Source organism: Maniola hyperantus, chromosome 15 (assembly GCF_902806685.2).
Source record: "Maniola hyperantus chromosome 15, iAphHyp1.2, whole genome shotgun sequence".
Taxonomy (NCBI): Eukaryota; Metazoa; Arthropoda; class Insecta; order Lepidoptera; family Nymphalidae; genus Maniola; species Maniola hyperantus.
Window position 1 is genome coordinate 8889626 of NC_048550.1, and position 14152 is coordinate 8903777.

Sequence of the window (14152 nt, forward strand, 5' to 3'; positions counted from 1 at the left end):
AACTCACAACCATAGCGTGTGCAAACTTAGAGAGAGCTTGCACGTTAGTCCCGGCGGTGATCCAAGCGGTGCGCTGCGCCTCCGGCATGCGGCACCACTGCTGGTACAGTTTCCAGCTGTTGTCTGCCGTCGACGTGGACCCGTCACGCGCCGAAGAGCACTTCCATAGCAGGAACGCCCACACCTGCGCCTTGCTTTCATTCTGTTACAAAAAAAACCGGTCAAGTACAAGTTGGATTCATGAAGGATTTCGTACTGTACAAGATAATATAACACTTTTATGTGCTACACTGCAAGTTAAATACGGATAGCGCCATCTATGATGTGATTTAAACTAATTGTTTGTGAACACGTCATTAAAATTTTTTGTGATGTAACCACAAATTACGGTTTCAGTTTTTTTCTTTACTTGCGCTATATGACATTGCTACCTGCCAAATGTCATGGTTCTAGACCAACGCGAAGTACCCTATGGGTTCTGGTTCCCTTGTCTTGACAGACACGACAGACAGACAACATAAACAAGGTAATACTACAGGGGTTCCTTTTTCCTTCTGAGGTATGGAACCAACAAACAAACACACTTTCGCATTTATAATAAGGGTATTGAGTAGACTAAATTGGGAGGTACTCATTGATATGAATTTGACCAAAAACGGATTTATGCACAATCAACAAAATATGACTTACACTGTCTCTCACAGGTGATTTCCCAGTACAATTGCCAGAATCCTTATGCTCTTTGAATTCATTTATAAAGTGAAATGCGGAATGACACTGTCCACATACAAGGACATCTAGTGTTGCCATTTCTTCATGCGCCTCTGAAAAAAAAAAGTGTGGCAAAGTTAGCTACAAAATTCACACAGACAGTACTGTAATGTATACAAATATTCAATTCAATTTGTCTAGGCATGCAGTAGTACCAAATGGGTACAATTTAATTTGCCTGTGATTCATGGAATGGAAGAGACACATAAATAAGCAATGTACTGTGTTGTGTTGTGTCAACTTATTGTAATATATGAAATTACAATACAGCTCAACCCAGAAACTAACAAAATAGAATAGAATATATTTTAATCTGTACGTTTAGATCATTAAAACTATGCAATGGATTTTGATGCAGATTTCATCTATAGATAGATTGATTCAAGAGGAAGGTTTATACATATACTTTAGTTTAGTTTAGTTTTGAGTTAATTTGTCGAAATATAAAGATAATTGTTCAAGATGTCGGAAGAAACCACGCCAACAGAGCTTTCATCGAAAATGCTGTCTTATTCTTTTGAAATATTACAAAATAATTATCTTCATTGCACCCTTGCAAAGCCGGGGCGGGTCGCTAGTAGATATGTATTAAGAAAGGATTGAAAAGGTGATGAAGCTATAGTAAATTAAAAAATAACAAGCTTGGATACCTTTTAAAGCAGCAGGATTTTTGGTTAATTCCTCAGGATTTCCTGCAGGTATGTCCTCTGTTGAAGTAGATTCTCCTTCTTCCATGGTAGTCATTCTTACTTTATACTCCTAAAAGCCACAAGTGTTTTCAAAAACTGATTACTTTTCTAGATCCATGGTTTTAAATTAGTGCATAACCTTTTCATGTAGGTCGAGGAATTCCCGCCAACAGCCGCTATATCTTTTTAAGTAAAAATAGGGACTCGCACACGGCACAGTTAACTAGTTTGAAGCTTATTGTAAATTATTATTTAATAAATTTAATAATATCGTGCTCAGGTAACCTTTTTAGATTATATTTTCTTATCCACAAATAAAATATAAAGCACTTTGCAATATCAATCAAATCAACGCTTGATGGCTTTCATCGTTCTAATTAAGATGCATTGCTCGGATAATGTTAAAAAATGTATATTTCTATTCTATAATCATTTTATTTACTTTTCAAATAGGTACTTTTACACTTACCAAAACAAAGCAATGTCAAATCTTTAATGTTATTTTTTTATTTAAAATTAATAACCGAAGAACGCACGCAAAACGGAACAACTGAAGGCAACCATCAAAATCTTTATGAGGAAAAAAAAGCGTCGCCGACAAATCGACACTGCCTTTAACAATGGCCGACAAACTGTGATTTCTATGTCCCTCTTCACAATATTAGCCAATGGCAGGAAAGAGAAACTTTCATTTAAACCAATCAGAAATTAAACACAAATTGACATAACGTAACAGACTTATTAACGCCATATTGTCGACATTATTCGCCGAAAGATTTTTTAAGGCGACATAAGTTACCGACACTTAATTTTTTTTCAATCAGGAGTTTAAATCAGATTATAATACGAAAAAATGCATAAAGTATTTCTAGGTCTTAAATAGTGGTAATATTTACGTAAATATCTATGAAAAACAAACGTACAATCGCTATATTACAACGGGAGGTTCCCAGAATCTGAGGACCTGTCGTTTGTTGGTATGTTTCTTTGATTGTCCACAACTTGATGCAAACAAATCCCTGATTAGATTAGTTTCTATTAGGTACTTACTCTATCCACGAAGAGAAGTTAGTACCTACCCTGTACCTACCTAGGTTTAGGCACATAGGGCTCTGTTACTTACGTACGTACCTATCACCTACATCGACGGTCATTGAATCATTGATCACTAACCAATCACAAACGAAACTATGTTTTAAAAACATGTTTGTGATTGGTTGGCCACTCAAAATGGTTAACACGCACGTATATAATATATAGTCCGCGATAGGTCGAGATCGCAATCGGGGAAAAAATGCCCCGCACGGCGCACACCCATATAGCCCGGTGCGGGCGAGCGCAGGTGACGTGCGGGTGTGCGGGGTGTCCCCCCGCCTCATACCCCGATCGCCATCTCAACCTATCGCGTACTATAGGTACCTCAGATAGGCACGTACGCGTACACGTGCACTCATTCGTGTTTTAACGATTCTTATTTCATCCGTCAAAATACGAATCGTAAAAACACGAATGAGTACACACCGTCTTGACTGTTGTTACCATTACACTGTGTAATGTGTTGTTACCTACATGACGGCCACTTCGGATCGTACCTATTCGTGTTTTTGTATAAGTGATTTTTTCACATTGGGTCTGAGTCGTATTTTTATTTTTATCAGGATTTTTATGAATCACGAAAACAAATCGAATACGAATGAGTGCACATACGCCCCACCTATATGTACTTACTAACTTTCTCTCCGAGGATAGAGTAGTTACCTATAGATTCTACTTTTCAAACAAAGTAGTAAATACATAAATCACTTCACAAAGAGTAAAGACCATTAAAAAATCGGCCAAGTGCGAGTCGGACTCACACACGAAGGGTTCCCTGCTAGGGAACGGAACCCTAATAAATCGTTGTTTCTACATCATACACCGAAACGTTTTTAACCGTTGCGGTGTATATTACGCGACAGGTAATCGGGGAGGGAACGCCCCGCACACCCACACAGCTCCCGTGCGGGCGAGCACGGGTGACGTGCGGGTGTGGGGGGCACCGCCCCTCTTCATACCCCGACCGCCATCTCAACCTGTCGCGTACTATAGGTACCCTAGTCATGGTCTACGGCATGCCCACATTGCTGTATAATTAATACTTGTATCTAACCAATTATTATGTGATCTAACAGTAGGTACGCCGTACGTCGCCGTACATACAATTTTTTTGGGTAGTGTACAATTGTACATACCTACCAAGAATTATTTGATACATCCATGCCAATTGCCATGGTACCTAGCAAGTCACCAGTCACCACAGAACTCCTGCTGCATTTTACAAAAACTTTAGGCGCGACTTTTTAAGCAGTTATCATATCAGTCCTATTTATCAGTCAGAGTTCTCATCCCTTTCTAACTTACTTTGACATTAGGGACTAGGGTGCCCATGCTACACGCAAATTGAGATTGACACATTATTTTTAAATACTCACCTATATTTTTATGATAGTGTTTTTAACTACCTACTTACATTTCAAGGAATCAGTACCCTTATTATAAATGCGAAAGTGTGTTTGTTTGTTGGTTTGTCCTTCAATCACGTTGCAACGGTGCAACGGATTGACGTGGTTTTTTGCATGGGTATAGATAAATACCTGGAGAGTGACATAGGCTCATTTTTACCCCGGAAAATCGAAAAGTTCTCACGGAATTTTTAAAAACTAATTCCACGCGGACGCAGTCTCGGGCATCAGCTAGTTTTCTAAATAATTTTAATACATATCAAAAATTGCGAAGCCGGCAGGATTCGAACCTGCCGGTTCCGCAATTTTTGATATGTATTTAAAATTACTCACCTAACTATACTTGCCCAAAGTCATATATTAGGTAGTTAGCTACTAACAGTTTTTAAAAACTTAAGAAAATGGGGGCGCATACAATAATTGGGGCAATTTTTTAAAACTTTACATAGTCTAATGGGGTATCAAATCATCGAAAACAACTTTTTTGAGCATTACAAAACTTTATTTTTTAAATTTTGCTTCAAAAATTGAGGACTTGGGAGCCTATCACAGTCGCTTGTTTTAGAAAATTGAGATTGGCCTGTTTGGGTCACTTTTACTGTCCGATTAAAAAAAAGGAATAAATTTACTACATTTCATAAGGACTGGAAAGCATCCTGAATCTACAGACTCATTAAAAATTAGAGCAAGATATGAGCAATAATATCAATAATATTGCAGAATATTTTTCCTGTTTTTTGGATTGTAAAAATTTGAATACTTTAACAGTATCATGTGCGGTATCAGTCCCGTAAATTGCTATTGCGCTGGAACCATGTCTCATTTAGATCGAAATGACGTCATTTTGACGTCAGCCGAAATAACAATATACCATCAGCTCGAAACTTCAGTCTAGTGCTGACGTCACTAAAACGGCGGCCACACGCATTAGCAATTTGCGTGCCTAGTAACGTGTTCAAACTTAAATAATACACTGCACTCAGTAACATTGCTCTTGAGAAGATTATAGGCTTCTGTTGGCGACGAGTAAAGGGAATAAATAGTGAATAAATATAACGAGGTTGAATTTTCATAAATCCTTCTTAGTAGATGTTTACGTCATAATAGTTAACTGCATGCCAAATTTCAGCCCGATCCGTCCAGTTATTTGAACTGTGCGTTGATAGACCAGTCAGTCAGCTTTTCTTTTTATATATGTATTTGTAATAATTACTATTATAGTATATTCGTATGGATATACATACAATATAACAGTAGGTATGGAGTATGGATTTAGTTCATTACCAAAAGAAAAGCCGATGGCACTGCACCTGCTTTAAGGGCTGGTGATGGTGAATTAGCAACATAATCTTCAGGTCGGAAATGTCTACTACATATAACTGAATTTTGTGTAATTTTGCGGTCAGCTCCAACACAACTTATCCATTTTTCTCTGATGTTTTCTTTTTTAGGAAATCTTAAAAAAAGACATATTGTATTGTAACTATGTAACCTGTGTAGGTATTTCGTAGAGGAATCAGACACATTATGAAAAACTTTTTCGCGAAAATGTACGTATATTTTCGAAAAAGTAGGTAACTATATTTTCAGAATAAGTAATTTAAAAAATTCTGAGTTAATAATATTTTTGGAGCCGGTGCCAATTAAGTGCGCGAATCGTTGTCATGTTGCGCATGCAAATACATTGAAATCTAGTCACATGGAAGTTCACATCCACGGATGCGGATGTTCCGCATTTGCAGATGCAGATGCGAATATCCGTAACACCCCTGTTGAGTACCATTGTCCAGCGAACGCGCGATGCATGCGCCACTCAGGCCCCACCCACTTTCTTTGCAGGTCGTTACTTGTTGCAAATTTAAATCCGCATCCGTGAAAGCTCCTAATGTTCCGCATTTGCGGATGCGGATGCGAATATCAGTAACACACCTGCTCCACAGTGAGACCTCAGTTAAATATTTCTCTCTCTCATTTAAATGTTAAAAAGTCAAAATAAAACTGTGATTTTTATGGAACGGACGGTAAAATTCTCTGTCATGGTCACCGTACACTTTTGACAGTTGTTTGACCATAGATATGATATGAACAAAAAACAAGTTTAAGGATGGAAAATAATTTGTTCTTACTTGTGAAAAGACAACCCACAATCGGGGTAGTACTCTTTTCTACAACCCTCAATAGCACAATTTCTCACCATTTTGAGAAATAAATATACTTAAACTTAGAATATCTCCATGTATTCTCACAAAAATCCAATAAAACTGTGATCAAAACTGCAACTATCTGATATTGTATTGATATACCTATTGATTGTATTTCATGTTGTGATTGTGACTACATCAGACTACATACTCTTTGATCAGTGTGACCATCTCAAAAATGGTTAATCTGCCCAGCACTGGCTAAAAATCTGCTAAAAGGCAAAGTCTGCCAAACTTGACTCCTGAAAATGCCAAAAATATTCTATCGCCAAAAATTGCAGAATCACTAAAGCATTTTGCGATAATTTCGTTTGAATGATCCATTATTTGAAACGGTAAATGGTGTTCCACTAGGTTAGCACAAAAATTAAACAATGTTTTTTACTGAAGCAGATTTTTTAAAGGTTCTAACGGAGATATTTTCTTAGAAAATCGACCAAATGCGAGTCGGACTCACACACAAAGGGTTCCGTGTTATCGTACAAGAAATAACACTTTAATTTTTTTTATCGCGCACATTTTTAAATTGTGAGAAAATTCTGAGAAAACTCAAACTATCAAGCTATTACTTTTCACGAGATACACCGGTGAACAGACAGATAGACACACGGACGAACAGTGGAGGCTTTGTAATAGCATTCCGTTGGCACCCTTTGTGATATGTATTTAAAATTATTTAGAAATGTTCTTGAAAACACTAAAAATTATAAAATACTAGATGATGCCCGCGACTTCGTCCGCGTGAATTTAGGTTTTTTAAAATCCCGTGGGAACTCTTCAATTTTCCGGGATAAAAAGTAGCCTATGTCCTTCCCCGGGATATAAGCTAACTCTGTACCAAATTTCATCCAAATCGGTTGAACGGTTGGGCCGTGGAAAGCTACCAGACAGACAGACAGACACACTTTCGCATTTATAATATTAGTATGGATTATAAGGATTTCCTAGAAATCTTCCACTTTTTAAAATCGTCAACCTATTCTACCTGAGTTAAAATTTAGGAGCCAAATCTGCCCAAATGGCAAAAATCTGCCACAAATGGTCACACATTGGAAAGTGGATGCGTGTGCGATTCATTCGATCGGCACTCGGATAGGTAGGTACCTATCGATTTTTGTCAAAATAAATGATGAAACCCGCGAAACCCCATGGAGAATCCCACAGAGGACAATCCTCTCCTTCACGAAGATCTAATACCTCCTTTTTGGATGTCTGTTAAAGTAAAGTCCGATAATAAGTTCAAATAATCGATATTCGATAGGTAATGAAAAGGATTTAGAAATGAATATTAACGATATTAACCACATTAACTATAATAACTCAGACTAACATAAAAAATAAGGTGATTTAGTCATAGATCATAGAATATTTTTAATTTTACTATGACTGCGCTATATTGGCTATAGTAAAATTCTATAAAGTAAACTCTCTTTACATAATAGTTATAGTGCGAAACCTACAAAAAAATCTACTCGATACCGGTATCGTTCCAGAAAGTACCTATCAAGTATCAATAACAATAAAAGTACCTAATGGAACAAAACTATACAAACATTGGCTGAAAACTTACTAATAATACCTACGATATCGACACACTATGAATGTGTTTTTCGCCAACCAGAATCTATCAGTTGTTCAGCAGATAGCCATAGCATAGTTATACGCCTTAAAGAAAAATGCTGTCTTTATGCTGTCCCATGACACATATTCATTAATGAAAAGACTTTTTAAAGGAAGTTGATATAGTCAGTAATAATTACTATAGATACCTACCTAAATCATAATCTCATGAAATATACAATAATGTAATTCCAAAGTTAGCAACACCGTACTCTGTGAATATCCTATGTACATAGGATATTCACAGAGTACAGTGTTGCTAACGTTGGAATTTTATTTCATGAGATTATGGTTGACCTATACCGACATTCGTCAAGCAAGTCTATTCATTGCCGGTTTTTATCGTGCATCTCTGGTCAACGTGGCGGGAGGGTATAGTGAAACGAGTACCTAATAATAAAAAGTTTCCGTTCTATTGTTTGCTACTGTAATTTTCGCTGTTATCGCATAATGAAGCGTCGACGTCCGCCATGTCTGACAGTTGAGCTATGCTCAAGTCTATGATCAAGTCAAGCCAAAGTTATAAAATCGCATCAATCACGCGTCAAGTACGTAAATGCTGGACTCAAGCATTAAGCAGACATTGTAAACGGTCAAAATGCTTGACTCAAGCAACAATCTACGTGCTTGACGTCAAGCCTATTATTTTATGTTCTAATAATTAATATATTACCAAAAATATATTGGAACCAAAATATTTGATATTGAAAGTATCGATACTTTTTATGTATCGATACTTTTGCTAATCACTACAACACTATTTGAAGGAATACGGATTTTTGCACGAGCCACAGCCCATAGACTTATTTCTGGTCGGTGCCACAGACTACAACTTTTGGATGCATCGTGGGACGCTCTAATTTGCGCTGTAAATTAATTTTTCGTATTTGTTTCCTTGTAATATTAGCAGGTGTTTTATAAATTATATTTATTATTAGGTTTGATGTTTAACCGTCTCCTTATTTTCATTCAAAATTCAAATCTAGTTTCAGACAATGTCGGGTATCGCAAGTGCACGTTTAGCCGAGGAGAGAAAAGCTTGGCGCAAGGACCATCCCTTTGTAAGTGTCACGTCTATTCATTTACATGAATCGTGATTGTTTGCGTTTTTTCATCACGTTTATCATACCTATTACGAGTTTTTTTCATCACACCTATTATTCCTATTATTTTATTTCAGGGTTTCGTCGCCAGACCTATGAAAAATCCAGATGGATCATTGAATCTTATGACTTGGGAATGCGCGATTCCTGGTAAAAAGGGGGTTAGTTTATTATTCCGATTCTAAAATTTTTATACTTAGTATAGTACGTGACAGTTCGAGATGGCAATTGGGGAGGTAACGCCCCGCTTATAGTATACTTTCATCTCAAATGTAACTAATAAATGCCATTCCATATAAAGCAATTATCGTTATATCTAACCAATCACAGCACAACAATGTTTATAGCAATACGTGATTTGATATCTCCAACCAAATGTGGCCACACCTTCAATCCGGATCATTCTGGCGGCCCTATTGTGTGTAGTCCCTCTGACTAAGGCTTGAAGAAGGCAATCTGGTTTTAGGCAGCAGCTGCATGCACACCAAGCTTCTATATTCACTTTCAAATTATGTTGCAACTGTATCGCAAGGAGAACAGTTTTTATCGAAACAGCAAATGGGTGATTCTAAGTTAAGAGGTACTAAGTTGTTTGGAGAAGCAGCATGACAAAAATGATAGAAAGTTATTATGATCGCAGCCTTTTTTATCTAAACATATATCCTAAAAGCAGCCAGTCAATTAATTTATTTTTTACTATTGAAGAAATGACCAGGGGAGATATATTAATGTTGTTTTTTGAAAGAAATCACAGTAAAAGTGTAAGGATCAACATTAATTTTTAATTGATAATAATTAGACTTCAGTTTCCAACAGCCATAAGTCATAATAAAAGTAACTTTAAAAATTAAACCTAAGTGAAATTATAGTGTTTAGAAAAAAGTGGAATAGAGTAAAATATGGGATGTATTGACTGAATCATGAACAACATAGTATGTATCAGCTGTAAAAGTAAGTATTTCAATACAACATTCAACATATTTTTATACTGGACAGTAAGTTCCTGAGAAGACAGGGGAAAGAAGGCCAGGGGAGATAATTTGCTGTTAAAAATCTGGCACAAACATCAAAGTTTTTGTAATCATTTTAAGCAATACCATGCTCTTACATTTCTAAGTCAAAATCATTTATTAAAAATTATACTTTGATTGTTAATTAATTATTGAGTTTGTAAATTAGTTGATGTAAAACTTAAAACTACTAAAGCTATGTTAAACACACTGGTCTGAGAAGAAGCCTACAACAAACTTAGCCAAGTTTTTCTTAGAATTCATCAATTTTATCCTATAACACTTAAACACTTATGAAATTGACGACCTCCCTGGCGCAGTGGTGAGCGCTGTGGTCTTAATAGTGGGAGGTCCCGGGTTCGATTCCTGGCAGGGGTTAGGAATTTTATAATTCCTAATTTTCTGGTTTGGTCTGGTGTGAGGCTTCGGCCGTGGCTAGTTACCACCCTACCGGCAAAGCCGTGCCGCCAAGCGATTAAGCGTTCCGGTACGATGACGTGTAGAAACCAAAGGGGTTGGGGGCTTCCAGGTTAGCCCACTATCATCTTAGACTGCATCATCACTTACCACCAGGTGAGATTGCAGTCAAGGGCTAACTTGTATCTGAATAAATAAATAAATAAATTAATTAATTAATAACCCAGAATTTATTTTAATGGAATATTTAGTCCATTAAAAATTAAGATGTGCATTCATGCATGTGTGAAGAATACACAAAATGGCGGCAAAGTGGCTACGATCCAGCGGCGCGATTTTCATTATACTCATTTCTCACTCACTCTCACTCATTTTCATTTGCAGGCCACCTACTTTATATTAGAGAGGAGCTGTCCGTAGCTCCTCTCTAATATAAAGTAGGTGGCCTGCAAAACTTATTGTTCACTAGCAAATGCCTGCGACTTCGTCCTTGTGGATTTATGTTTTTAAAATCCCGTGGGAACTCTGATTTTCCAGGATAAAAAGTAGCATATGTCACTCACTAGATCCACCCCCTGATAACTCCTAACACTTTCCACCCACTAACTAGATGATAGGTTTATAGAAAAAAAAAAAACTGCTCCGTTTAAAAAATAGTATAATAAGATGTATTTATTGATGGTTTCTTTTTCAGACACCATGGGAAGGTGGTTTATACAAGTTAAGAATGATCTTCAAAGATGATTACCCCTCGAGTCCCCCCAAGTGTAAATTTGAGCCACCTCTCTTCCATCCCAACGTGTATCCTTCCGGAACGGTTTGTTTATCTCTACTAGATGAAGAGAAAGACTGGCGTCCTGCGATCACCATCAAACAAATTCTTCTCGGTATCCAAGATCTCCTAAATGAGCCGAATGTAAAGGATCCTGCACAAGCTGAGGCATATACAATCTATTGGTAATTGTACCTTCATTAAAAAAAATATTTGTGATAGCAGATTTACTTTTGTCTTAACTACTGAACAGATCTTGATAAAATATTGAAAAGAGATTGCTTGTATTTTGGTGATGGATATAAGTTACTTAGGCATTGAAATATTTCAGTCACAAAATAGTATTCCATAGCAAGGTCAAGAACTAATTTTAATTTATTTCTAAAAATACTAAACTTTCCAAAAAATGCTTTTCTTAATTACAGTGTTATTGTATAGCTATTTCTATTCTTTAGTACTTTTTAACCGACTTCAAAAGTCGGCGCCAAACCAGAAAGGGGGAAAAACCGACTTCGCCGGCGCCAAGTTCAAAAGCTACCTACAATATAAGATCAGATTTTTGTTCATCAGTTAAGATAGTTTAAAAGATATTGAAAGGTTATTTAAGTCTTTTCAGTGTCTCTAACTTTATTTTAAAAGTTTTTTGTTGCTTTTCTTGCTATATAATAAAATGAACACTATTTTAACTGAGAATTCTTTTTCAGCCAAAACCGGCTAGAATATGACAAGAGAGTAAGAGCGCAGGCGCGTGCTATGGCTGCAACTGAATGAATCCCTCAAGCACTCTACAACATTCCTTAACACAGCAGGAATGCAGTGACCAGCTTTGATAGCAGGGGACTGTTTCGGCTTTGTAAAGGGCTTCCGAGACGGTCGAGTGGCTTCACGTCAAGCACGTAGTTTTGTTTTGCTTGTTGCGAGCTTGATGCGCCTGTCAAGCAGCTTGATCAAGCAAACACACTTTTATCATATCTTGAACTGTCCGAACGTCGCATCAAGCAAAAATATAAAATCGCATCAATCACCGCCAAGTGCGTAAATGCTTGACACGAAACGGTAAAACGCGTAAAAATCGACGTGCTTGATGTCAAGCAGCTTGACCGTCTCATGAGCTCTTATAAAGCTAAGTGTCGACTATGTTCCCTAAACTAGTCTTGCACTCCTGTACAGTTCAGTAGCTCAAGATGTTTGCAAATAATAATATGTTCGCCAAACACACATCAGTCTCAACTTATTTCCGACCAATGGAACATACTCACTAGGGAGGACTGAAATCCTACAAGTTTGGGAACATAGTGGATAAATGCGTCCAAATTACGAACTATGAATAGGCAAGCCATATTTTCTTGTTCTATTAACTGTCACTTGAAAATAACAGTTGCTTGGAAAGTACTTCATAAATAATGAATTGTTTCTATATTTCGTAACAAAATTTAATGAAAATATATTAAAAATATGCCACATATGTCGGAAATTTATCCTAGTTTTACTTTGGACGCATTATACCCAGCTTAATGGATTCATACTGACCACTTAAAAAAATTAATTTGTTGCTAAGGAATCTACACTAATCGAGTATTTAATCCAGTTTATAACAAAAGATTACATGGTATAGCATTACAGTACGCGGCAGAAAGTAATGTACGCGGCCTTTAGAATGACATTTCGGATTTGTAGAGCGTTTCTTCTCTCTCACGTCACGACGTTTTGTCGGTCTCAACGACAGAGACAATGCTCTACAAATCAGCTATCTCCTTCTAAAGGTCGATGTACATTACTTTTGTGCCTATATTACGTAAATGCAATCATTAGAACAGTCACAATAATTATTATTTATTCTTATTTGCTGACAGTATTGAGCTTATTTATTATTCACACATTTTGGACTGGACTTATCTTTAAGCTTGCTGATACTGAATTGTGATTGTTGCATTCAAAATTTTGTAAGTCTTCATGTTCTTAAAGCTTAAAAGTTGAATAGGCTATGTAGACTTTATATTTGTGTAACATATCTTTTGGTACAATAGAAATTGGATTCCATGGTCAAAATTATTAACTTGCATATACATAGTTGTATTGGGCTTTAGCAGCCACATTAATATAAGAAACTCTTAGGGTAAATAAAACTAATAGATACTTTTGACACATGTTAGGTCCTCTTGCTTCAAAGTTGGTTCGAAAAGAGATTAGATTTAAGTAGTGTTAAAGTATTTACTATTGTAAAACATTGTTCTCGGTAAATAATTTAACAAAATTTAATTAATTGGAAATCAAACTTAATTACACATGTTTAGAAGCTCTGTTTGTCGTTCTTATACAAGCAGTATCGATTATAATGTAAGATTTTTTAATTTATTTAAGAAAAATTATAATAATTGAACGTCTGGAGCGTGAGTTTATGTCTCAGAGTAGTTTAATTTTGTATGTATAAATTTTTGTTCTTTCCACAAATTATAACAATTAATACAATAAATTGTTATACTGACATGGGACATCATCTGCTTTCATCTCTTGCAAAAGGATCTACAATTTTACTTTAATCTATTTTTGTATTTTTACGTTAGATTTATGTAACAATAAATAATTAAATTCAATGTATATTTTATTCATCTAAATATATAAAAGGAAAAAGTGACTGATTGATCTATCAACGTACAGCTCAAACTACTGGACGGATTGGGCTGAAATTTGGCATGTAGATAGCTATTATGACGTAGGCATCCGCTAAAAAAGGATTTTTTAAAATTTAACCCCAAAGAGGGTGAAATAGGGGTTTGAAATTTGTGTAGTCCATGCGGACGAAGTCGCGAGCATAAGCTAGTACAATAATAATTTTAATTTAGTTGGGGCGCAGAATATATAATAGTTCTAAGTTTGGGTTAGAAAGTATGTTTTATTATGTTCCTTGGTTTGGGTAATCGCAATGGGTTGATTCCAAGAACAATTTTAGGATAATTTAGGAAGATAAGATTCATATGGACGCACTGCCTAGGCTCTAGCCAATGAAGTGAGTTTCATTGCTTCACTCGTTTTAGTTTTTTGTGAGTTAGACTCCATGCTATGGAAAC

At 36.2% G+C, this 14152-nt stretch overlaps 2 protein-coding genes across 9 annotated transcripts in view; one reads left to right on the forward strand and one right to left on the reverse strand.

Moving 5' to 3' along the window:
* Chro (chromator) overlaps nt 1–6237 on the reverse strand; it is a 29424-nt gene extending 23187 nt beyond the window's left edge. For 3 of the 5 annotated variants that reach the window (XM_069503346.1, XM_069503345.1, XM_034976224.2), the window contains exons 1-5: nt 6088–6237; nt 5246–5417; nt 1422–1530; nt 691–824; nt 8–202 (exon numbers count right to left, since the gene is read on the reverse strand). In XM_069503346.1, coding sequence (XP_069359447.1) covers nt 8–202; nt 691–824; nt 1422–1530; nt 5246–5417; nt 6088–6158 — 681 coding nt within the window. In that variant the 5' untranslated portion in view covers nt 6159–6237. Of the gene's footprint in view, nt 1–7; nt 203–690; nt 825–1421; nt 1531–1745; nt 1883–1929; nt 2055–5245; nt 5418–6087 lie in introns of those variants that run through there. The other 2 variants (XM_069503347.1, XM_034976225.2) reach the window with 2 other exon arrangements.
* A 2361-nt stretch (nt 6238–8598) lies between these two features.
* Nucleotides 8599–13678, forward strand: lwr (ubiquitin conjugating enzyme lesswright). Of its 4 annotated transcripts, none has more exons than XM_034976262.2 (5): nt 8599–8692; nt 8769–8843; nt 8963–9046; nt 11007–11269; nt 11789–13678. In XM_034976262.2, exons 2-5 carry the CDS (start codon nt 8778–8780, stop codon nt 11853–11855), a joined length of 480 nt encoding a protein of 159 aa, XP_034832153.1. In that variant the 5' UTR covers nt 8599–8692; nt 8769–8777; the 3' UTR covers nt 11856–13678. The 4 variants fall into 4 exon arrangements, with proteins under 4 accessions (XP_034832153.1, XP_069359391.1, XP_034832154.1 ...); XM_069503290.1 differs by having other exon boundaries at nt 8600–8650; XM_034976263.2 differs by having other exon boundaries at nt 8609–8692; nt 8775–8843.
* Nucleotides 13679–14152: the final 474 nt, after the last annotated feature.

Bases quoted from the DNA above. Each gene is read 5' to 3' on its own strand.
- lwr (XM_034976262.2), top strand. From the start codon at position 8,778: ATGTCGGGTATCGCAAGTGCACGTTTAGCCGAGGAGAGAAAAGCTTGG. The intron at 8,844-8,962 runs GTAAGTGTCACG...ATTTTATTTCAG, and splicing joins GGCGCAAGGACCATCCCTTT to GGTTTCGTCGCCAGACCTAT. The intron at 9,047-11,006 runs GTTAGTTTATTA...TTTCTTTTTCAG, and splicing joins CGATTCCTGGTAAAAAGGGG to ACACCATGGGAAGGTGGTTT.